The sequence below is a fragment of the Ostrinia nubilalis genome, chromosome 8 (genome assembly GCF_963855985.1).
Source record: "Ostrinia nubilalis chromosome 8, ilOstNubi1.1, whole genome shotgun sequence".
Classification (NCBI taxonomy): Eukaryota; Metazoa; Arthropoda; class Insecta; order Lepidoptera; family Crambidae; genus Ostrinia; species Ostrinia nubilalis.
Window position 1 is genome coordinate 3201346 of NC_087095.1, and position 25014 is coordinate 3226359.

Here is a 25014-nt window from a genome sequence, read left to right on the forward strand (position 1 = left end):
TCAAATTAATAAATTAAATCAACATTTAAATAATGAGCTTCAATTACGTAATACATAATAGGGACACGGAAACATATTTATGTAAATATCGATGAATACTATTGACGTGAACTATGAACTTGAAAGTGAATGGGGTCAACAAAACAGCTGTCTTACAAAACCATTGTTGTGAGATCTCCAATATTACGTTGTGAGCTCACAATCTCGAGTTTTATGAAGGAAATACGAGGAAAAGTGGAGGTCTATATGAAATAGTCAACGCGGCGCGTCTGACCGGCGAGCTCGCGAGTCAGTTGTCAACCGACCGTGGGCGAAGGCGCACAGTGTATCGATAGAAACGGCCCACATCTCTACGTTTAAGTAAAATGCTAATATAAGGGCTCAGCGACATGTACAAATCATTGCGTTGGCTCGGTCAGTGGCAGTGACGTGTGTGAAGTGCCTCTTAATTCTACGATGGCCTGGACATTTTTCCCGATCTTCTTAGCCTTGGTGAGTATTCGTCCTGACTCGTTTTAAAAGTAAAAGTGGTCACTTTCTTCGCGTGTCGTTTTTTATGTAGATTCAGTAATGTATGCAAGCGGTTGACAGTTGCTGCTGTGGTTATTTAAGCGTGATAAATGCGAGCAAATGGCTCTTCGACCTTCATGCAGATAAACAAACAAATAGCTGTTATGGACGTGTTTAATATGTGGTATTGTGTCGTGCTGTTTTATGACAGTCTTGGAATGTCGGCGAAAATTGTGCTACTTTTTATGATTTATAACTAATCAACTGATTACCTCGTTAGTGGTAGTTAACTTAAATTCTGGGTAGGTAAGTACTCAGGCTATGACCAAATAAATTCAAACTACTTATACGAGTACCTACAGGTATAAAGTTGATTTTAAGAACACCGTTTGCCGTCTGCTTAAGGGTTTTTAAGTTACTGTATGTAGACACACTTCGCTCCTCATCATCACCTCACTAAAAGTTAATTAAGGACTTACCTAAAATAAATTAACCATTTTATGTACGTAACCTTTTCAGATCCTGTAATTATTTTTGCAAATTTAAATGATATTAAGAATACTAAATTGCTAATATTACCGGTCAGGTTTGCATTTTTGCGTTTTGCAAGATGTTAGTCAAAAGTTACTCTTTTTAAACAGGTAATGTAGCATCATTAAAAACAAATTGTAATAAAATAACAATAAACATTCTTAACGACATCAATTAAGCTAATCGAAATTGCAAATTGTATCATAATATTTTTAGGTCGAAATGATGATGTTCAAAAAGATGCCCTAATGGTGTTCATTATACATAACTAGCGGCTGCCCGCGACTTCGTACGCGTGGACCCCGTTTTACCCTTAGGGGTGAAGTTTCGAGTTTTTTAGGGTTTACCCGGAAATTATTCAAACTTTTCTCGCTGTAAAAACCATCCTCGGACTTCAACAAACATTTAAAAAAAAGAATTGGTAAAATTGGTCCAGGCGTTGTTGAGTTATGCGCTTACCAACACATTTTTATATTATAGATTACGAATCTTATAATACATATAGCTGTCAAATTTCGTTTACCACTGTGGCAGTATTTATTCTGTGATTGGGTAAAATTGTCTTAAATAACGATCAAAGTGAAAGTACAGCTAATAAAATATTTATTTAAGGATCATTATAAACCTACATACATATCAGTACCAGCCACAGTAACCGAGCTGCCGTTTACAATACGGTACTTGTTGTTAAAATATCTGGAAGATTTGGGGAGGGCATTCTATGGGCCATAATAGCTCAGACCTTGGCCATAAGCAATATAAGAAGAAAAAAAAGAATCTGGAAGATTGACCAAAATCATAACCGATTGTATTACTTTAGTAATACGGATAGTCCTGACTCTACCTGCAAGCTTTCAAGAGGAGCTTTTTTATCTTCAGGGCATTTCTACGGGGACGACCGATCGACCTACTGGGGCGAAAAAAGTACCTTGTAAATTGAAGTACGGACTTGAAAAAAATCACACGTATTTATAGGACTCTTGACTTGATGGAGAGCATATTTAGAAGACCGCCAGGTTTAACATCTCGCCTTAAAAAAATCCGAAAGTTCAAAAACGGGCGAAATTTGGCCTAAAATGGAGTGTCCGGTTTCCAGAATTTACTCGTTTTTGCTTTATAACTTTTGAAATAATAACTTCCCCATTATGAAACCCATATTCACAGAACAAGGGATAGTTAATAAAGCTATATAAATGAGTTTCTTTATTGCAAGTCCTTGGGTTTTAATACAGTAACACATTTAAATTTTGTCCGACGTGTGTGCCTCAATTCCGTGATTTTTACTTTTATGCTCCTATATCACTAACAACGCACAATACGAACACCCACGCCTGATTCCCATAAACTAGCAGTTGCACTCGAGTGGTCGAGCAGTATAAAAGAGGGATCAGTCGCTTTGAGGAGCATTTTTCAGAGGTTTGAAATCACTCAGAATTTTTGGTCACTGGTCATTTCTCAAACCGGTGTGCGACATTAATAATGTTCATGAAGTATTTAATGAGATTACTGCTGAATTTATAAAGTATTTAACTGATATCTGCCATTACGTTTGGTATAATTGTTGTAATTTATAATATTTTCGAGTAATTTGATGAAATGTGACTTTTCCTCAATTCCGTGGATCTCAATTCCGCGGAATATGGGGCATCGAATTGAGAAAACACGTACACCGAATTGATATTAAATGAAAATAGATACTTTTATTGTGCTATAAATTGTTTGTGTAGCTTAAAATAATAATGAAATCAATAGAGCATAATAATAGGGTGAACTACCAATCATTGGACCGTACCAGTCATTGGACAGAAGACAATAAAACTAATTTTTTGAGGTTTCTTAAAAAAAAAAAATACACTGCTATTGCTATTTTATTAAAATAATTCTTCCAGGTTCTTCCCTCGACCTTCACCAGATCGTCGGTCTACCTAGTGGGGGCCTGCTCATTTGTCCGTGGTTTCCACTCGACAACTTTTCAGTCCCAACAGACATTATCTGTACGAGCTATGTGCTTGATTTATGCAATTTTACGGACTATGCCGGTCACTTTGGTTCTCTTGCCGATATTCACATTTCTGATTCTTATTAGGCTCATAGTAAGCGACCAAGTTTCACATCCATACACCATCACTGGCAACACACACTGGTAGAAGACTTTTGTCTTAAGACGCTGCGGTATTTCAGACGTAATAGCGAAGCTTCTCGATCGATGCTTAGCTGAGTTGAATTCAGCGATAGACCTCTTTCTCAACGTTGGACCTAACTATCTGGACTCTTGTCCCAGGTATACACAATTGTCAACAACTTCGAGTTTAGTCTCCAACCTTTAGAGGAGTGGGTGCAACACGGACATTTGACATGATTTTTGTCTTGTCCATGTTCATTTTGAAACCCACTTGTTGAAAGGCTCTACGGAGGCCATGACTCCGATATTATCCCCGACTCCTTGGTCTTCTATATAATCTGCCGTAGCGTGCCTGTGTGTGTACCATAATACTAAAGCCTTTTCGGAAACAAGCTTGTTCGGAAGACTGGAAGTCGTCGAGTCTGCGAGCGAGATGATTCGTAAGGACTCTCGAAAACAGCTTGTAAACACGCCTCATAAGTGAGATGAGTCTATAATGCTATCACCACACTTCTGTGCCATGCCGGAGGCGTTTTTCCTTCGAGAATGACGTAATTGAACTGCTTCTGTAGAGCCTTTAGTACCGGCGAAGCTCAGCTATAATGCCCTAACACCTTGTGCCTTGTTGTATTTCAGATATTTGAGTGCCATTTTAATCGTGTACAAACTGACGTCCGATATAATATCTTCGGTATAGTGTCAGGTCAATCTAGCTCTTGGGTTTTGCAATATTTGTTTTATGTTTAAGGTTAAGAATAAATAAACAAAGAGACCCTGTATTATGTATTTATTTGTTTTATTTAAATAAAATTAAAATAATATATATAAATTAAGAATTTATTATAGTTCCTTATTAAAAAATTAAACATATTGATCAGGATTTTTGTTTTATTCCATTGGTATTTCAGACACATAAACCTAAAATGAACCATCTAACTAATAGACCAGCAATCAGATATCAAAACGTTTTAAGTATTTATTATATTAATTATTGAAATACATTGGGTATTTCTTCATAATGTCATGAATTCTAAGTTTATGGAGCGATTTTTATATTTGGAGATTCATTTCTCAATTCCGTGATTCATTTTCTCAATTCGGTGCTCTCTCAATTCGATGCTTAACATTTCTCATAAACCACTTCACAATATTTAGTGACAATGCTATTTTTACATTCAGAATGGAGTAACATTTATTTTTTTGTATTGAAACTTCTTAAAAAACTAAATATAAATTTTAGCACCGAATTGAGAAAAAATACACCGTACAGTAGAAATGCCCTTCACCTTAAAGGCCGGCAACGGACCTGTAACGCCCCTGGGTCTGCGGGTGTCTATGGGCGACGGTAATCACTTACCATCAGGTGATCCGTCTGCTCGTTTGCCTCCTGTCACATAAAAAAAAAACCTGGAAATCGCACTCGGGACTCTCAGCTTTGATCAAAAACGTCAAGAAGCTATTCATTCAATTTCTTTATTTCTCAGACTCTGATGGGCTGGGCAATGGTTTAGTATTAAGGAGCACGTGCCAGTAGCGTGTCATTGGTGTCACTACAAATGTCAAAACTTAATGCGCAAAATTGGCGCATGTTTTGCATCAAGCCATAAAATTAAATATACTTTTTATACATACAGAAAAAGGTTCAAATGGACCGTTCGTAAACAGTATTTTGTATATGTTACGGTCAAAGTGATAAATGTGAAAATTATTAATAATCGCCGGTTATTATGAATAACTACCGCATGATTTGGTAAATGTGATTAATATGAGGTCATTTATGTGTGTATAAAACTAAATAGGCGGCTTAGGAGTGGCCCAAGGGCCACCCCCGCCGCACCTTAACCTATTTTTCACTTTAAATCAAAACATTATGTTATAGGCATCATGGAAAAGTAATATTATGCAAGAAACATTCCAAACTCATTATGCCAAATTATATTAATATTTGATATCAAAACTTTCAAAAGTTTGGCTGTACACAAGATGTTGTTCTCTTTTATGAAATTTGTTAGTACTAAGGTTGAATAATTAAATAATCACTGTTAAATGTGATTAATTTATCACATTTACCGCGACTGTCGGTAATTTTATTATTCATAATAACCGGTTATTATTAATAATTTTCAATTTATCACATTAACCGTAACATATACACGACCATGAATTACCCTCTTATACCATTTAGGTTTCCTTATTTTGAACTCTGTGGTGCACTTAGTGTGATGCAGTGTAAAAGCAGCATGAGGTTTGGCATCAAATTATGAAGCTCATTTCACTTTTACTTTAGAATAAGGTATCTGACACTATACATAAGAACAAAAATATGTAGCGTGAAAACTGACTCTTTTTCGTTTAATTCTGTAGGTCCATTTTTTTCCATTTAGTCAACTTCATTCGGTTGTTGACTTTAAAAACCAGAAATAATGACGCAAACGTAGGTGTTGCTACGAACTCTACGGTGAAACAACGTTTTGACAACACAAAAATTATCTCAATTATTGTTAGTAGCTGTTCCCTACTATCATGCCATGATTAAATTTTGTCATTTAAATACTGATGCTTCATCCAACATGATTTCAACTTAAATTATGATTTCGCACTTAAGTCGTTGGCCTGATTGAAACTTACCAGACTCTTACAATTCGTTCCGCATTTTTGCCATTCCAGCGGACATTGTCTTTGAAACAATCCATAGCCCAAAGAAAAACAATATTCTGTTTTTCCAGAAATCAAACGCTTCCGGGAAACTTTTCCATTTTCTCTTATACTCAAGATAGCGCCATTTCTTCTTCAAAAGAAGAAAACTACGAATGTGTTTTTAACGTGAACTCGGACAATATTAACTAACGAACACAAAGGTTAGGTTGCACCATCTTACTTTAACTATAACAAAATCAAAAACCTGTCAAACTCCATACAAAAACACCGATTATCGTTATCATCATCATCATCTCAGCCACAGGACGTCCACTGCTGAACATAGGCCTCCCCCAATGTTTTCCATGTTGATCGATTGGTAGCGGTCTGCGTCCAGCTCTTCCCTGCTACCTTTATGATTATCGGTATAGTTAAACTTAGGTGGTGTAACTCAGCCTAACTTGTCGAAGGATGTATATTAACATAACCGACGGTCTTGGCCAATTCTCGGTACAGTCTACTGTGTTGTATGTTTATTCACAAACATCATTGTCTGTCTGTGCCATTGAGCTCGCTATTGTAAATATTGTCTTGCACAGTTCGCGGTAACAGCACAGTTAACTATTCAAATCAACGATGTGGTAATAATACGCAATCAATAACTTAATAGACGTGGATAATAAGTTGTCATGGTCTCAAAGTATAGACAAATAATTTAAAGTTAAATAAGAAAGGACCACTAACTCGTTATCTAACAAAACATAGATAACCTAATTAGGTGACCACCCTAAAGTTAGACTTTAGCTAGAAGGAGTCTGATATGACGAAAAAAGCAAAATGGTTCGTTTGCAAAATGTTATAATAAAACGTGGGCATATTTAGGGAATTACTGATGATTAGTTTGGCCTATTGGGCTGGAAGACGTAGCGTGGGCAGGCCTCCTACTAGGTGGACCGACGATCTGGTGAAGGTCGCGGGAAGAGCCTGGATGGGGGCAGCGCAGGACCGTTCATTATGGCAAACCTTGGGGGAGGCCTTTGTCCAGCAGTGGACGTCATTTGGCTGAAACGACGAGTTTATCAATTTATGTGTGACCTGTTTTTAACCATGAGAACTCACCTCTTTGAAAATGGACTTTTTCCCTTGCTTCAAACAATCTGACTCTACCTTAATATTTCATTATCTTCAGCTATTAAAACAAGTATGAAATATTTACCTATACAAAAACTACTTAACAACCAACAAAAGCTCTTAGTTATGCAAAAAATTGACTACTTTAGGCAAAGTTCTTTAAGATTCCAGAACAATAAGTCTCGATTCATTAACGATTGTAGCACATATCTGTTAATTACATTACTCTTTTAAACTTCCGCGCTTTTTTGCCCTATCCACTCGGTTCAAGGTTTATTTACCAATTTGGTGTAACCACAAGCTGGTTTGTGAAGGTTCAACGAACGACAGTATTGTTCTACGATGCGAAATGTACTTTTGAGAATTGCATAAAGGAAATGCATCTAAATATGTATATTGTAATTTCCAATACGATAATGTTATTATAGGGAATAAATGACTATGACTATGACTCAAAGGTGACTGACTGACATAGTGATCTATCAACGCACAGCCCAAACCACTGGACGGATCGGGCTTAAATTTGGCATGCAGGTAGATGTTATGACGTAGGCATCCGCAAAACGGAATCCACGCGTACGAAGTTGCGGGCGACTGCTAGTGTTATTAAAAATGTGTTGTTGTGACACCATCGATACTCTTTAGGATTCAATCAGTAAGTTCTTTTTGCTCTCATCTGCAATCGGGTGTTGTGACGCGTGCTTAAATGTAGTTTTAACATGGCCAAGAGCTCCCCAGCAGGACACAGGACGGGTTACTCTTCATTCACTATCACCAAGTATATCGTGGCGTTTTAGTGTAGTAGCATGTAGCAGTAAGTTTGAAATATGCGGGTAAAGTCATTTATATTACGAAAGACTTTTATGTAGAGAAACTATTTATAAACTATCAAATAATGATAGAGTCAATTGTTATTCAATAATAAATAATATAGGTTAAGGGTCATTCCACCGGCCAAGAAAATCACGTGTCCGAGGCCAAAAAGTACCCGAATATCATAATATTTTAGTAACAAATATTTTTATCTAAATTCTTGTTGTTAAACCACAGAGATAGTTAATAATAGTTAATTAAGGAATTAAAAAAAAATCGTAAGTCGTCAAAAATTGATTACCACGACGTGTCCGCGCTCCCGATTTCAGAACAAATTTGCTCGTATAAATTAATCCGTTATTATTAACGCTTTCAATGCTTATGTAATCGATTACTGATTAAATAAACATTGATAAATTAAATACAATATAACTATATCACTAAAAGGTTTTGTAAAATAACGATTTGAAGTTGTGTCCGGGCGTTAACCGTGATTACCCCGACACGTCGCTAATGTGCGCCTACGTCCCTAGCTAAGTAATTTAGAAACGAGCTCTATCCTCCCCGGTGAACCTTTAGTGGTGGCCTCCGTGCCGAGGTGTCCGGTAATGCGACTCGTCGCAAGATTTTGGAGTTATCGAGATAAGAATATGATTACCCAGACCTTGGTTCAGTGCACGGTTGATTTACTCTATCCTGTTTTTTTAGGTTTCTTTACATGGAAAGTTCTTGAGAATGTACAGGAATAATGGTCCATGTAACCGCATTTTTGTGTATTAAAACATTTGGGATTCAACTAACAGATTAGGCAGGGCTCAGGATAAACCTTAATTTTTTGACTACCCCGACCTTGATTACCCCGACTTTTGTCACCGGGTAATCAGAACTGTAGTAAATAAGAACTGTAATTTTACTAATGAATGATTAACTAAATAACGTTTAATAAGCAAAAATAACCATTTACTAATATGAAATCCTGTTAATACATATTATTAATGTTAATAATATCTTATCCTATCTTCCGCCCTACCGGTGTAACAGTCGCCACCACCACGCCTGAGAAACTGTGGGACCTGAGACACTCTACTCCACCTAGGGTGCTCGACGTCAACGTTAACCCACCAACCCGCGACGAAGAGAGCAAGGCTATCCTGTCTCTCAAAATTGGCAAGACCCCTGGACTCGATTTTATCACCGCAGAAATGCTGAAAGCCGATGTAAACTCCGCCGTCGACGTCCTGACACCTGTCGCCGAAAACATCTAGATGAAAGAGGAACTCCCAGATGACTGGCATAAGGGGCTTCTAATTATTGTGCCGAAAAAAGGGTAAAGCAAGGGTATCAGTATCGGAAGACCCAAGAGATGCGATCTGGTGTGAGGAATTGCACACCGTTGGTGCAGAGGCTGTGGAACGAGTCCACAATTTCACTTACCTCGGGAGCATCGTGTCAGAGCCTGGAGGTACCAAAAAGGACATCATTTCGCGCATTGCCAAGGCCAGAGCTACCTTCGCACAACTTAGAGCCGTATGGAAATTACGGAAATTGACCCACGCAAGATCAAAATATTCCAACGTCAAATCAGTTCTGCTCTATGGGTGTGAAACGTGGAAGGCCACTAAGGTTATCTCGCACCAGCTGCAGATCTTCTTCAGCCGCTGTATTCGCCGAATTCTCCAAAATCTCCAAACGACAAACTCTTGGAACGCTGTTACGAAATACCGATCGGCCAGCAGATCAAACGCTGCAAGTGGAACTGGATCGGCCACACTCTCCGAAGGGACCCCGATAATATCCCCAAGCAGGCTCTAGATTGGAACCCCCAGGGAAAATGCAAACGTGGTCGCGCCAAAAAAACATAGCGGCGCACTGTAGCAGACGAGGCGAAGAAGATCGGCAAGACTTGGAGCGAGATCAAACGCGAAACTCAAGACCGAATGCGATGAAGGACTGTTGTGTTATGGACGCCTTCTGTCCCATATAAGAGACATAGGACATTGAGTCACTAATATTATATGTATAAGCGAAAGTTTTTTACTCTTTTACGCAACAACTACATAACAGATATTGTTGAAACTTTACAATATTGTTGTTTATACATCAGAATAACAAATGACTAGTTTTAATAACATTTATTTCACCATAACTTAAAAAAAACCTTAGAAAATAAAATATTTTGTTTTATTTTTGATTACTCTGACTCCCAACTTTGATTACCCCGACCATGAAAATTTTGATGTCACATAACTTTTTATTCCTGCTTGCTACAGATGGGCCAATATAAAAAATATGCACGTAACAATGTCTATTTTGAAATGTTTTACCTAAACTTACTCTAAATTCAAAAATAAAAAAGGTCGGGGTAATCAACTAAATAATCCAGATCCGGAGAAATACCCTTAACCACAGTTTTTATTGTATTAAATTTTTATCAAACCGCAATAAAATACATCATTATTTTTTTCATTTTAATTTCATACTTTATGGATATTTTAAAGGCAAGTGTTTTCTAAATTATACTCAAGTACGTAGGTATTAAGTAATTCGCTTTGATTGGTTTTCATACAACAGCAATTTACGAACACAACTTTTAACTTTTAACCACGCGTGATAATGAGGTTCTACCGCGAAAAATAAAGTCGATGTCGACTCTTGCGACGTTTCTCGTATTTCTTTTTTACAGTTTTCACGTTTAAAATAACATAAATATTTTTATTAAGGGCTTATTAGGCTATCAACGTTACATTTTAATGTTTACTTTAATTTTAATAATTCATTTTCATTTATTTTCTACAAATAACTTCTCCAAAAATTTGTTAGTAAAAAAACTAATTTGATTAGATATATTAAATCGACCAAAAGATCAGTAGACGCTGGCATGCTAGGCTTGGCCTGAAAGAGAAAAATAGAGTCGATATTTACATCGTTCTTTCGTAGTTGACCCCAGCGACCAAAATGATGGCCAAAACGTAATGTCATGACGCATGCGCACGCAAATTACTGCCGACAAAAAGCCTAAGTAATATTTTTCAAAATCACCGACGATGATGAAGGCTAAAAGTGTTATGAATACAAAGTATTTGGGGAATACCATACTATAATAAGAATTGATTGCCGTTTGACACGCGACTATCATGGCATTGATCTTATGATGTTTAATTGTATCCTTCTTATTATCCATTAGCATTAAATATTGTTTTAGTCCACGGCTGGACATAGGCCTTTCCCAATGATTGCCAGATTGGCCGGTTGGCAGCGGTCTGCATCTAGCGCCTTCAATCCATGGGATGGGACTATTCCCATGCCTGAAAAAATACTTTGCGCCTTTGGCAATCTACTTATGTAGAAAACCTTATATCCGACTTAATTACATTAACGTCGAATTGAATACGGCCTCAGTACATTTTTTTTGCTAAATTAGATTGTATCAGTCGATTTTTAACATACTATACGAGACTGTCAAAGATGTTTAAAGACTTTTCAGACGCTTCATTTCAATTATATAGTTGTATAATAGGAAATTTAGATTAGGTACCTAAGATTGTTCATGGACCACGGCAGCCTGATATTTGGCTCTCTCCCAGGATATTTCTAGTCACTCTAGCATTAAGTTCGCCCCAATAAATACTTACAAACTCTCTCAAATGTTGCCACCGAGCTTATTATTATATTATTTTAACAATCGATACCTACGAGAAAGGTTTGACATGTTAACAATATTAGTAAATGCTTCCTGAAAATCATTTTATTTTGATTGCGTATGTAGTAATAATGAGTAATGTGTATTGACGTCAATAACCAATTTAATTTAAAAATCAGTGCATACATGAACCAGAAAGTGAACTATGTAATACCAAATAAGCTCCAACATCCTTGTATTACGAAGCAGGATAATTTAAAATGAAGCAAAATGCAAAGCACAATGCATCGGTCAAATCTTACCAGCAATGAAATACAACACGTTAGATGCTTTGTGTATGTTACATACTGGAATACAGCAATTGAGGGCTCTATAAAATTAGGAACTTTTCGATCATTTTCCCTATCAATCCCTAATTTTTAAGTGACACATATGAAAACAAAATTCCTGTAATGTGTTACCATAGGGGTCACTTAAAAATTAGGAATTGATGGTGAAAACGCGCATGAGTTTAGTGTTGATTCTTTTACTCCTCTGAATGAGATCAATTTTCTCATCAGCAAGTTATAACGAAAGTGTTAAAAAATCATACATTTTCAGCACATATATCAACTTTAATTAAGCGCCTTTACACTTGTCAACATTAAAATCGAATGTAAAGTAGCTATCAAAAGGCCGTATACATATTTACATAACACGTTGAGTAACGGGGAGTAGGTTGTTTAAATGTATGGGAATTAATTATTTAATGTTCCATTAGAATAATTATGAATGTTATAACATTCTTACGTATTAATCAATGAATCAGAACTATTTACAAAAATAGGTCAGAGATGGGTAAACCGTTTGGTATTGTTATGGTAATCCCAACTCGCAAGTTTGTCACATAATTTTGTATATCAACGTTAAATTGTGAACTCCGTCAGTTTATAATATGACGCCTCAGATTGTAAACTAGCAGTGGGTAAGGTTAGATTGTAATCTAACTACGTTTATAATCTGACGGAATTCCCAATTTTACCGTACCATATGCACAATATGCAACTCTACACGCATCGAATAATGCTCTACCACGTACGATGACGTCCGTGCCTTAACAAGTTAAGTATGACGCACTATAGTCCAGTCATTAATTCGAGTAAGAAAATTACAATTATCATATCTCGAAGGGCCTCTTAATTTGGAATTGTGTCCTCTCAAGAACTCTTTCCAAAATGAATGTTGTTTGAACCGAGTTTCTCATCAGGTTATTTAGTTTTTTTGTACTGTAGGTCTAGGTAGATCCATTTCCCGGCCATGGAAATAAGCTATGATATGCTACGCACTAGGGCCGGAAGACGTAGTGTAGGCAGGCCTCTCATTAGGTGGACCGACGATTTGTTGAAGGTCGAGGTAGGTGCCTAGATTTGGGCGGCGCAGGACCGGTAATTGTAGAAATAAACAAGCATTACTCAGGCTCTAAATGTGAAAACATGTTAATGGTTATAAGTTTTCTAAAATGTTAGTCTACATAGTTTTTACACTGTATTGTTTTCCTTGTAAAATTAAAAAAAAAATCGTTGAGGGAGGTTTTTGTCCAGCAGTGGACGTCATTTGGCTGAAACGAACGAACGCTACTCATATCGTAAAAACCACAGCACAACTGTTAGACCCTACTCAAGCAACAAACAACAATAACTGAATATCTAATATTAATTAAATCTAAACTAATTTTAGCAAACAGCTTAACTTAATCTGCCTCTGCCTCTTTAGCTTAATCTGTTTTACATCAGGATTTCAGACTAATTCAGAATGTTCTCCAATCTTTCAGACCACAATATCGGCGTACAACTACCCATACCCTAGCTACTACCGGCCATACCAAGCTCACAACTACGAAGCGTCACCATACCGAAGACACGATGCTCTGTTCGTCCATGAATCAGGAGAAGCAGATTATGAAGACAGGTCCAGTGAAGTCAGACAAGATTACCAAGAGCCACGTGCAGAATCTAGTCAATACCAAGAGAGAGCCGAAGAGAGATCTATAAGAGGACCTTTTAGAAATAAGGGGCAACGGCTTCAAGAGGTCTTAGTAGCCAGCCCGGAGGATATTCAGCCCAGAAATGGGAACTCTAGCTATAAGATCGTGAACAGCGCCCCAAAGACTTATCCAAGTATAACGAATAGAAGAGGTAAGATATCAAATTCAAATTCTTTATTGCATATTTTTTACATAAGCATCATTACAATTACCTTTACCAATTTATTTATTTATCGCTCACACAACGAGTTACAGTCATACTCAGATACATTATAACAATCCATAAATAAATCTAAACTGCAACAATTAACACTTAACAGAATAATTACAGACCTTTTTCATCTTCTACTTGCCTTATGGAATCGTTTTCATAGATTCATTCCAGCAATTATCAACCAAATTAGAACTTAAAATTCCAACTACACCTCAGAAGCAAACTCAATAACCATTAGGCTTTTTTGCGACGTAAAAAATGCGTTAAACAATTATTTATAATGGAAGTTCTCTTAATTATTCAGTAACAAAACGTTCTTGTTTGCATTAGGTAAACACAAGAGCTAACAGATTTTATCACGGTTATTACATAAACTGTTTGTTATGAATAATCAATTAACTTCTCGTTAGGTACAGAACCTACTTAGAAATACTTAGTAGAAACTTAAGGATTTGCTATTGAATTATTTTCACTAATCCACGTTACTTTCTCTGTGTCTCATGTACTGGTCCATAATGAACTCAAAAATACTTTAAGGATATTCTGGATAAATATTAATGCCAGGCTAAAACGAATGTTGTGATCAGCTACAAGAGTGCAAATTAATCAATTTATATTTTTTCGGTGTATTCTACGTTTGTTTATTTTTTAATTGTGTTGACCGGCTATTCTAGTCATAGCATCGGAATCTTTATTTAATGTTTAAGTAAGCCATGATTTGTAATCTGTTGCTGTACCTTGATTAATTAATTAAAATTTAACTTAATTTAGCAACAGGATAAAATGCAAATAACCAACCAAAAGAGCTTGAACGTTTTTCTCCTTACTAACTATGCCGAGTGTAGTTACTAATGACGAGTTTGTGTGGTTAATTGACAGGTTTGCCTCCTTATGTGCTCCATTCGCGTCAAATAAGTATATGGATGGATTAAATTGGAGTCACTTTGTGGTAAAATGCCAATCATATTGCACTCAATGAGTTCAGTTTACAAATTAAGGTATTGACGTAATTAATAGGTAATGTTCCATATTCGGATCGAATCTCTATTTTTTTTTTTATTTATTATTCATTATTGAGCAATTACATATTTGATCCAAATAGCGTCCTAAATCCTCTTTAGGTTTGTCTAGACACTATTGTTCTCTATATAAATAAAAACAAACGTTTTAGTATAAGCATTCACAACACTTTCAGATATACAAAATATTATAAGTATTCATTAAATTGGTGCAATGATTAAAACATAAATGGATTAAACATATGAAATTACAAAATTATTATGTATTTCCACATTCTCCAGCTTTAGTAACTGTTCTATCAAAAATAATTTTAATTTTACAGTGTTGTTGATAGCTATATTACCTAATCAACCTTAACACTAGAAAGGCCGCCGTCCCATTTTTGTCCCACTCGCGAGTTTGATCGTCTCTAACTTTTTTATTTTTCAACGAAAGCCCATGAAACTTTTTGACTTTTACTGATTTATTGAATTTTATCATTTTTTAATGTTTTTGATAATATAACATTAATAGAAAATTGCGCCACTGGGTCATTTTTGTCCCACCCTGGTATTTGAACCAATAATTCGACGAAGAGTCCTTGTTTCGAGGAGATACGAAAGTGGAGAGGTGAGGAGAGTTTAGGTGACTCGTGACAATGCAGAAATGTAAATATATTGTACTAGTTTTTGCCTGTGACTTCACCCGTGAGAAATTTAGTTTATCATAGAAAGACCTAATTTCTTGACACTTATCGTTGCTTTTTGACCAAATAACTGAATATTATTATAAATTATAGCCTATATTATGTTATTCTAAAGTATTAGCAATAAAACTGCAAAGTTTTATTAAGATCGGCTTAGTATTTTTTGCGTAAAAGAGTAAAAAAAACATCCCTCGATCTAACCATGAATCTATACTCACTTAGTTCAAGTTCCAGGCATATATCCACCCATTCATCCTTCCTATCCATTCATCAGTCCATTCATCCTTCAATTCATCAATATTTATTAACTTTTACATTTATAATATTAGTAGGAAGGTGGCTTCTAGACATAAGCCAGTTCATACATTGTATGATTTGATACATTTTTAAAATGTGTGACTTATAAAATTTTGAAAATTAAACGTACATACTTTTCATTGTAATTGGTAAAAAACTTCACTGTTTGTGTACAGATAACAGAAAAACAACCATACCTATAAAAATTCCTAAACACATAGTACACCAGAGAGACAAAAAACCATACAAAAAAACTTTTTGCAAAATGTGCACTATTATTGGTAAGATATTTATTTATCCTTTAAAAATAATTATGACTAGTTTAAGTAGTAATTTCATTATTTTAATACAGTATAACACCACGTAATATGTGACTATTTTTAAATGAAACCAAAAATATCTGACTTTTAATAATTCAAAATTAAATTAAATACATTTATATTTTAAAGAAATAAGTACATATTTATTTAACTACATAGATAAACCTTTTTTTAAGGATACTACAAATAGTTTTAACCATAATATTCATGCCTGAAACTAAAAAAAATGTTACAAAATATATGCTGGGACAAAATTGACCCAGTGGCGCTTTTCGGCACTTCTAGTGTTAAGTGGCCAAAAAAGGTACAGTGGCCCTTATCCCTTTACACACGAGAATAAAAAAGTGTCAATATTTTAATAAAACTTTACTTAGGGGTTATTTTAGAGTTTAAATAAGATTAGAAAAATACTTTAAAAAATTTTGAATTTTCAGTTTTCCTGAAAGTATGCCCTCACGATAGTGAGGCTTCGGTATAATTTGTTAGTCTCACGATAGTGAGTGTTATACTATTTAGTTAATTTATTTAATGAAAACTACTAATTTATGAGCACATAAGTATTCATTTTGTAAGAGACCCCTAAAAATAAAGAGTAAGCTATAATTTAACAAGCAATTAAACCTCTTTTAGCAAATTGTCTTACAAAAATCGAATTAATTAAAAAATATCCACCTTTTGATAAACTTGCAAAGTAAAAACCTTTATTAGTTTGGTTGGTACCAATATGAGGTCCGAGATGATTATTAAGAGATTGTAAAATAGAACAAAATTACTTTATAATTAATAATAAAGAAATAAATGTCATTTTTATGGCTTAAGATGATATGACTGGAAACAGCTTTTTTGCGAGAAAGGCACAGGTAAACATCTCACTTAGCACATTTAATTTTTGACCAGCTAGAACATCCTTCCAACATGTAACACCTCGGTGCTTTTTAGCCAGGTAATCGTTCTCATCTGTGTTATCATTTGCCTTCTGACCTTAAAAGTCTATATTATATTGTTTATGGATGTCGAGTCGTTTAGTAAATTTTCGACACGATGCTCTTTATTAGGATATCTGTTTAAAGCCTCAGCTATGCTGAAACGAAAATCTAGTAATGCTAAAATGTCTTTTTTTGAATAACCATTAGCTGTGCAATCAATTTTTTAAAGCCGCCGCGAATTAACAACTGCCAGGTCCAAAATTTAAACTAGAACTTTCAAACCCTATTATCTTGTAATACAGGTTTGGTGACATTCCGTTTGTTAGTCCAGAATATCTATATCACTCATATCGTTCAACGATTGAATAATAAGATGGACCTCTTTGCAGGTATATTGATCCTTTATTTATCATGGGTTGCACCTTCCAAAGCGGTTGTCTTGTTCTGTTTCTGCTAGTTGGTCATGGTAAAATACATAAAGGGAATGTCGTGTGTGTACAAATCGGTTATGAACTATTTTGTTAGCAATAAGCCCCTATTTTTTATACTAGTGTGTCAGTACATATGTAAACATGGGTCCGGAAGGCATCTCATGAAAATATGTGCACCGAACACTATAGCAATTTCGATTCTAATAGTTTTTAATTCTTTATCGATTTAACGCATGTAGTGCAAGTTTGTACACCTAGCCATCTCTTTGTAAAATGTGTCATCAAAATAATACATTGAGATACTCAGTTGGAGTACGAATTCAATTTATTTGAATTTTCTTCCAAATTGACCCTGTATTTTGTTGCGGACGTGGCTTTTGTTTCAGCTTTTGCTTGCCACATAGTATTTTTAAAATGACTGACCAGCCTTGCTGATTCATGTTCAGGGTCTACTTCGTCTCCTGAGCTTTCATATTTGGTATTCTACTCTTCAAAGTCCGTAAAAACCCGAAATTATGTTTCCTGGTCTTTTTAGTCATGAAAATCTTTGATTTTATAGTCGGTTGCGTTTCCAAATAATGCTACGATACATCCTTCATTATTTAGGATGCACTAAAATAGAAAAACAACTAAACACTAAGCCATAATATCAACTATCAAATAAAATAGTTTTCAATCAACTACTGGAGGTTTGACCGACCAGCTACGATCGTGCGACTTAATTTTGTGGTAGTAATAATTATTAATTTATGCAATGAAATAACAATAAAAGTATTCCATTCGGATAATCACTGTTTTCGTAATAAAATAAAACTATAACACTTATCCGAAAACAACAATAACCACATAAAATCAATATTTACACTGGCCGCCTCTCGTCCCAAAAAATGCAGTCAACTTTAAGTCCGAGTAAACGAGCACTGACAGGTCCCAACACTAAATGAGCGGCACTGTGTGCGAGTAAATATCTCTCACGAGCGATCGCTGCCGATTGCGGCCGCAAAAACAAGTTTACATGGGCATGAGATTTTTTCAAAGTTACTCTCACGTACGTGTATCGTCGTGGGTAAAGGGTTATAGCAATGGAGAGCGTGTCGACTCTATGAATACTAAATGAAACTAGTTTAATGAGAAATAGCTATAAATAACATGTATTTGCAAAATAGCTGGACTATATGGAAAAATACAGAAAGGTTGTGTCATTGGCACCAGTTAGGACAGAATAACAAACAATCAATAAACTCTTCACTTACATTATTAGAAATGAGAAAGTTTGGATGTATGGATGTTTGTTACTCTTTCACGCAAAAACTACTGAACGGATTTTGATGAAACTTTACAGTATTGTTGTTTATTCTGGGCTAAATAACATATAACTAGGTTATATATGCCAAAATAAAATATTACATAATAATATTAAAGTTAACTACTTAATTAACCTAAAGTAAACCTAAATGTTAGGTTATGTGCTATGTGTATAATTTATGACCATCTGTGACAAACGAAATTTCACGCGGGTGAAGCCGCGGGCAAAAGCTAGTAGTAGTTATAAACTAGCGGCCGCCCGCGACTTCGTATGCGTGGATCCCGTTTTACCCCCTTCATCTATCTTACGCGGTTTAGATTTTTTCATACAAATGTTTTTTCCCGCTAACTCCCGTTCCCGTGGGAATTTTGCAATATCCTGTTGTAACTAAGCTTTAAGTTTACTAAGATACCTGTATGCCAAATTTCAAGCGTCTATCTTATGCGGTTTAGATTTTTTTATACAAATGCTTTTTCCCGCTAACTCCCGTTCCCGTGGGAATTTTGCAATATCCTGTTGTAACTAAGCTTTAAGTTTACTAAGGTACCTGAATGCCAAATTTCAAGCGTCTAACTTAAGCGGTTTAGATTTTTCATACAAAAGGATTTTCCCGCTAATTCCCGTTCCCGTGAGAATTTCGGGAATTCCTTGTTATAACTAAGCTTTAAGTTTACTAAGGTATCTACATGAAAAATTTGAAGCGTCTAACGGTTTAGATTTTTCATACAAAACGATTTTCCCACTAAATCCCGTTCCCGTGGGAATTCCTAAGTATACTATAACCTGCCCAGGAGTATGAAGAATAATTGTACCAAGTTTCGTTAAAATCCGTCGAGTAGTTTTTGTTTCTATAAGGAACATACAGACAGACAGACAGACAAAATTTTACTGATTGCATTTTTGGCATCAGTATCGATAACTAATCACCCCTTGATAGTTATTTTGAAAATATATTTCATGTACAGAATTGACCTCTCTACAGATTTATTATAAGTATAGATTAAAGTCGCTTTCCGCTGTCTGTCCCTATGATGCTGAGATCTTTAGAACTACGCAACAGATTTTGATGCAGTTTTTTTAATAGATAAAGTAACTCAAGAGGAAGGTTTATAAGTATAAAACATGCATATTATAGAAGAGAAAAGCCGGGAAATTCTACTGCAACCGTGCGAAGTCGGGGCGGGCCGCTAGTAAATAATACAGTGTGAGTCACGTTAAAGTGTACATATGAAAATAGATGAAACTAGACCTATTTTTATCGACAAAAAAGATGTCAAAAATTTTTTGAGATTTTTTTTAAATTTTTTATAGATTTTTTTTTCTTCCAATTACTTATTGTAAAGAAAACGTAATAACTTTTAAATTAAGCGGTATATCCTGATAAAATAAAAACAGTAATAATGCTAAATAACAGGCAATACTAAAAAAATACATAAAATACACAAAAAAGGCCATAAAATAATAAAAAATGATAATTTTTGAAAAAAATCGGCTTAAAAATTCGTGTTTTTTTGGTTATTTGATAATTTTTTCCAAAAAATGCCCCTATAACTGGTAGTTTTTATTACTTTGTATTATTCTCTATCGTATTACCTTCGTAAAACCAAAAATCGCATGTCTCTATCCCTATCGCAACGTTTGCAATGATCGTTTGAACTAAGCCTCTCCGGGCGCGCCATTCAACGCTTCGTTAACAACAAAACTGAAAATGGCTCTAGATTTGTAATTTTGATAAACACAAGTTAGATTTCAAATAAAAACAAAAGATTTCAAAGTAAAATAAGCATTTTAGTTAAAATTAAAATTGTCTCTACCTGTAGCGGAGAATAATGTTGTGGCAGGCCTTTGTTCAAACGATCATAGCAAATGTTGTGATAGGGATAGAGACATGCGATTTTTGGTTTTACAAAGATAATACGATAGAGAATAATACAAAGTAATAAAAACCACCGGTTATAGGGGCATTTTTTGGAGAAATTTATCAAATAACCAAAAAAAACACGAATTTTTAAGCAGTTTTTTTTCAAAAAGTATAATTTTTTATTATTTTTTGGCCTTTTTTGTGTATTTTATGTATTTTTTTAGTATCGCCTGTTATTTAGCATTATTACTGTTTTTATTTTATTAGGATATACCGCTTAGTTTAAAAGTTATTACGTTTTCTTTACAATATGTAATTGGAAGAAAAAAAATTCTATAAAAAATTAAAAAAAAAACTCAAAAAAATTTTGACCTCTTTTTTGTCGATAAAAATAGGTCTAGTTTTATCTATTTTCATATGTACACTTTAACGTGACTCACACTGTGTAATACTAATTCAAAATATTATTTTTTTCGTATTTCAGGAGTGGATACAGAGAGTGCGGTGGTGTTCCCCGGGCCGACCTCCGAAACTCGGAAGATGTTCAGTCCACAAGTCTCGAAGGAGTGCGAGGAGGTCGGGATCTGCGAGAACAGCCCTGACTACCCTCATGAATACGTGGAGGCGCTTTTGGCTAAGGTAAATTTATTTTATTTAGTATTCGTAACCCAACCCATTTGGCCAACGGTATTTAAGAGAGTAGGTAGGTACTTGTAAATCGTTGTTTAAATTCTATCACCACGTGAAGTAATTTTTAGCAACTTTTCAGGAGATTGGACGAAACGACGCGTCTTTAGATTCTTTATAGCAAATGGCATTAAAATGTCAAAACCGCCAAAAAATTACTTCCTACGTGGTAATAGAACTTATTCGACAAAATGTAGGTACACCCAGTTGAAGAGAGTTTTCAAAAAAGACGTTGAGAAGTCTTTAATCTTTGAGGACCGACGACCTCATAAAGTTAGCAGGAAGGCGCTGGATGCAGGCCGCTACCAACCGCGCGATATGGAAGTTATTGGGGGATGTCTATGTTCAGCAGTGGACATCCTGTGGCTGAAATGATGATGATGAACTCTTTAATAAATATTAAGTAGAAAACACGAAAACGAATTAAGTCAATTCCATAAATGAAACTTAGAGAATTATTAAAGGTTGTGTTTGATTTAGGCATAGGTATACCTACCTACATTTAATACAAAACTTAAGGCTGGGTTGCACCATCTTACTTTAACTTTGACAAACGTCAAAAATCTGTGAAAATCCATACAAAAACCACCGGTTACCGTACGGTCAAAGTTAGGTGGTGCAACTCAGCCTAAGAGGGTGCCAGTTTGGGACTAGGTGACGCAATTAAATGCCCAAGAAGACTTATTTCTTCATTTCTCATTCCAGTCGAACGTGAAATTTAACCTCGACGTTGATACGCCTGAGATAGCGCAGCGAGGAGGCCCACCATCGGCCAGCGTCGACCAGGGCGAAGAACTGTGTGACCTGGATGTCCGAGTAAGTCTTAACGTAATAATTTGTACTTAACAACTAATTATGTACTTAATAATTTAAACCTTTGTGGTAGAATTAAGTATTACGGGACGTGAAAATAAAACCTTTCACTAGGAAGAAAGCTAGAGCTGTCAGTCAGTTTTGCCGTTATTTTCCAGTGAAGTCTAGATAATGGGACGGACAATGGCATCCTACCCTGCATTGTTACAGTTAGGTACAGTGTGGAGTGCAGTGCAGTTTTTGTTGCCTCTTATCAAAATCTGTGCTGGTGTATAATTAGTCCATCGTAAATGTATCTTTATAGTAGCTTTCGTATTAAGGCAGTTATACGAGTAGGAACAATGATTTATTTTTTTATGCTGCCAATAGTGAACAAGTTATAAATATTCGTTATTATTCCTACTCCATCCATTTTTTTTTTCACAGTATGAATACCTAATTAAAACATTCTTTCGTACGTTTTCCAGATACTATATCCAGATAAAGTCCAGACCAAAACCGGTAAATGGCTTTACGCGGTCAATACCAAGCAAAAGAAAGTACAAGGGTTCAGGGGGACTATGTGCAAGTAAGTTTCAAATAACTACTTTAGGAGCTAAGATCAGTCTTAGAGTAGGCGCACACCGTTGATTTTTAGTTGGCCGATAGTTGTGCCCGATTTTAAAGTGTATGAAGAATCGAATCGGCGTAGTGTGCGCACTCCCATATACATGCCCATACTGATCAACTGCCCGACTAAATTATCGGCCGACGAAAAATCAATGGTGTGCGCCTACTCTTACCATGAGTTTACGTTAGCTGTGTTCGCTAGCGAGTACGTCAAAAAATCTATGAAGATTTTAGTTCTTAAAAGTAGCCGCTAGGGGCGCTGTACAATCCGTCATTCATTTAATGACATTTTTTACGCAATCACTAGCGACTAGCGAGCACACGTAACATAAACTCATGGTAAGCACACAGCTGGGAATAACTAAGTAGTTACTTCTTACCTGTTTCCCAAAGTTTCTGATTTCATACTTAATCAGTTCCTTTTACTCAGAGTATAATGAGAGATAGAAACAGTTTGGAGCAATAAACTATACAAAACAATATTTTATCTAATTTATCAATAATTTTGAACCGCCTACTCTATTCTCAGTTTGGCCCTAAACTTGACTGGAGGAGAATGCCGAATGGCATTAATTTCGCCATAGGTACCGTGATTTATGTGCATAAAATTGTATACTATAAATAAATATTATTTTCAGGTCCCCTTCAAGACCATGTAAGGACATAGTGTTCGTTGCCGGCGACCACGTCACCACCTGCGAACAGAAAAGGATGGACAGGTTCATATGGGTGGTCAACGAAAACGGAAAGCTGGAAGAAATGCCCGTCCCCATGCCGACCTGCTGTACTTGTGTGATAAGGAAAAATACGAAAGTGACAGACCCATCATGAACATTCCTGAATAGTAGAATTACTATCACAATATACTCTAGTACCTAAAGTATTAAATTATCAGATAGGTACTGATCAGATTTGAATTACTTGTTTCAAAGAGACATAGATCGGTATGTTTTTTAATTATGTTTACAAAACATAATTTCAGATAATTTGTGTCTTTTTTACCTTTTTACTACGAGTATTATATTCTACATATTGATATAGGTCAATAATTTTACCACTTGGATGCTTAAAACGAAGAAATCGTTGTCGGTATAATAATTATGTTCAAAAATAAATTACATAATAAATGTTAATGTTTGAGGACAGTATTGAATTTTTTAAGTCTAATGTTATGGATTTGAGTAGATAAAGTTGTACTGACTGTAGGTATAAAGTTATAGGTACCTACTTGGTTTATTATCCAATCAAAAATTTTAACAACAGTTACACCAATATATATATTATTATGTTTAAAACTGTTTCTGTAAATAGTAGTTAGGACATAAATTGTCTTTATAAAAATACTGCTCAAGATAATTTTGTATTTAAAAATAACAATAAGTAGGTTTAAATAAGTTTTATTAATGTTAATCCAATTGTGACATAAAAATGATGTAAGTAAGTAAATAATATGATTATTTACCTGAGTGCTTATGTTTTATTTTAATAAATGAAACATGGACCTATAAGAAATGAAATTATATAATAATAATATCCGTACCGCGCGGGAATAACTTGACATGTCATTTTCGCGTACTTTTCAGGGGAGCGATTTTAAAGTTTAGAGTTCTCTGGTAAATCGGAATTAATGATAATTGATATTTTTATGATTGAAATAAGCTAATTTGATGCATATCTTTCGATTGGCGTAAAAATTTGATTAAATTATCTTCTTAATCTATTAAAAAAAAGACTTGTCAAGTTGTGTACCGACGACTTGTCAAGTTATTCACCAAAGAAAAACAAATATTTAAGGTGTAAAAATTGGATTTAAGTTAATTATTTGGAATTAAGTTTAAGTAAAAAAACAAAACATAAAAATAGAACATATTTTTATCACTTTTGCAATGAAATAGTAACAAATTTATTAGAAAAATCAAATATAATCGCAGATTATGATCGCTTTTGATCAGATAATTGTATGTTTGCTTAAAATTTAAAAAAAGACAAATAAAAGAACAAAAGCCATGCTTCATAACAAGCACATTTAATATTAATTATTTTAAGCTTACCATTAAGCTTAAAATAATTAAAATTAACTGGATATATTTTTGCGTAAGGTCGACACGCCCTTTCGCGTCCATCGTCCAGTTCACGTCCAAATGACGGATCAATCTAGAACGAAAGCTATTGCTATGATTCCCTGAATGTATGACAGGTAAACCCACATTAAAAAAAACTTATAGCATGCTACCGTTTTTGCCAAAAATAAATCCCACGTGAGCAGGTGCGCGTTTTAAGGTAAGTTTTTAATATATTTAGGTCTAGTTTGGGATTTACAGCAGTCTTTAAGCCTTAACCATGAACCATACAATACGGATAATGATATCGGTGATTGTACTTTATTAAATGACACTTAAAATAAGGTGGATGCGAATTTACTACAATGCAATTTCCAC

The 25014-nt window shown here is 35.0% G+C and overlaps 1 protein-coding gene across 1 annotated transcript; it reads left to right on the forward strand.

Moving 5' to 3' along the window:
• Positions 1 to 289: 289 nt before the first annotated feature.
• On the forward strand, positions 290 to 23554 carry LOC135074096 (uncharacterized). Its single transcript, XM_063968404.1, has 6 exons — positions 290 to 492; positions 13195 to 13558; positions 20952 to 21106; positions 21860 to 21970; positions 22435 to 22535; positions 23215 to 23554. Exons 1-6 carry the CDS (start codon positions 457 to 459, stop codon positions 23405 to 23407), a joined length of 960 nt encoding a protein of 319 aa, XP_063824474.1. The 5' UTR covers positions 290 to 456; the 3' UTR covers positions 23408 to 23554.
• The last annotated feature ends 1460 nt before the right edge of the window (positions 23555 to 25014 follow it).

Excerpts from the sequence above, each read along its gene's own strand:
- LOC135074096 (XM_063968404.1), top strand. The coding sequence starts at position 457 with ATGGCCTGGACATTTTTCCCGATCTTCTTAGCCTTG. Across the intron at positions 13,559-20,951 it reads AAGTATAACGAATAGAAGAG|GAGTGGATACAGAGAGTGCG; the intron begins GTAAGATATCAA and ends TTCGTATTTCAG. Across the intron at positions 21,107-21,859 it reads TGGAGGCGCTTTTGGCTAAG|TCGAACGTGAAATTTAACCT; the intron begins GTAAATTTATTT and ends TTCTCATTCCAG.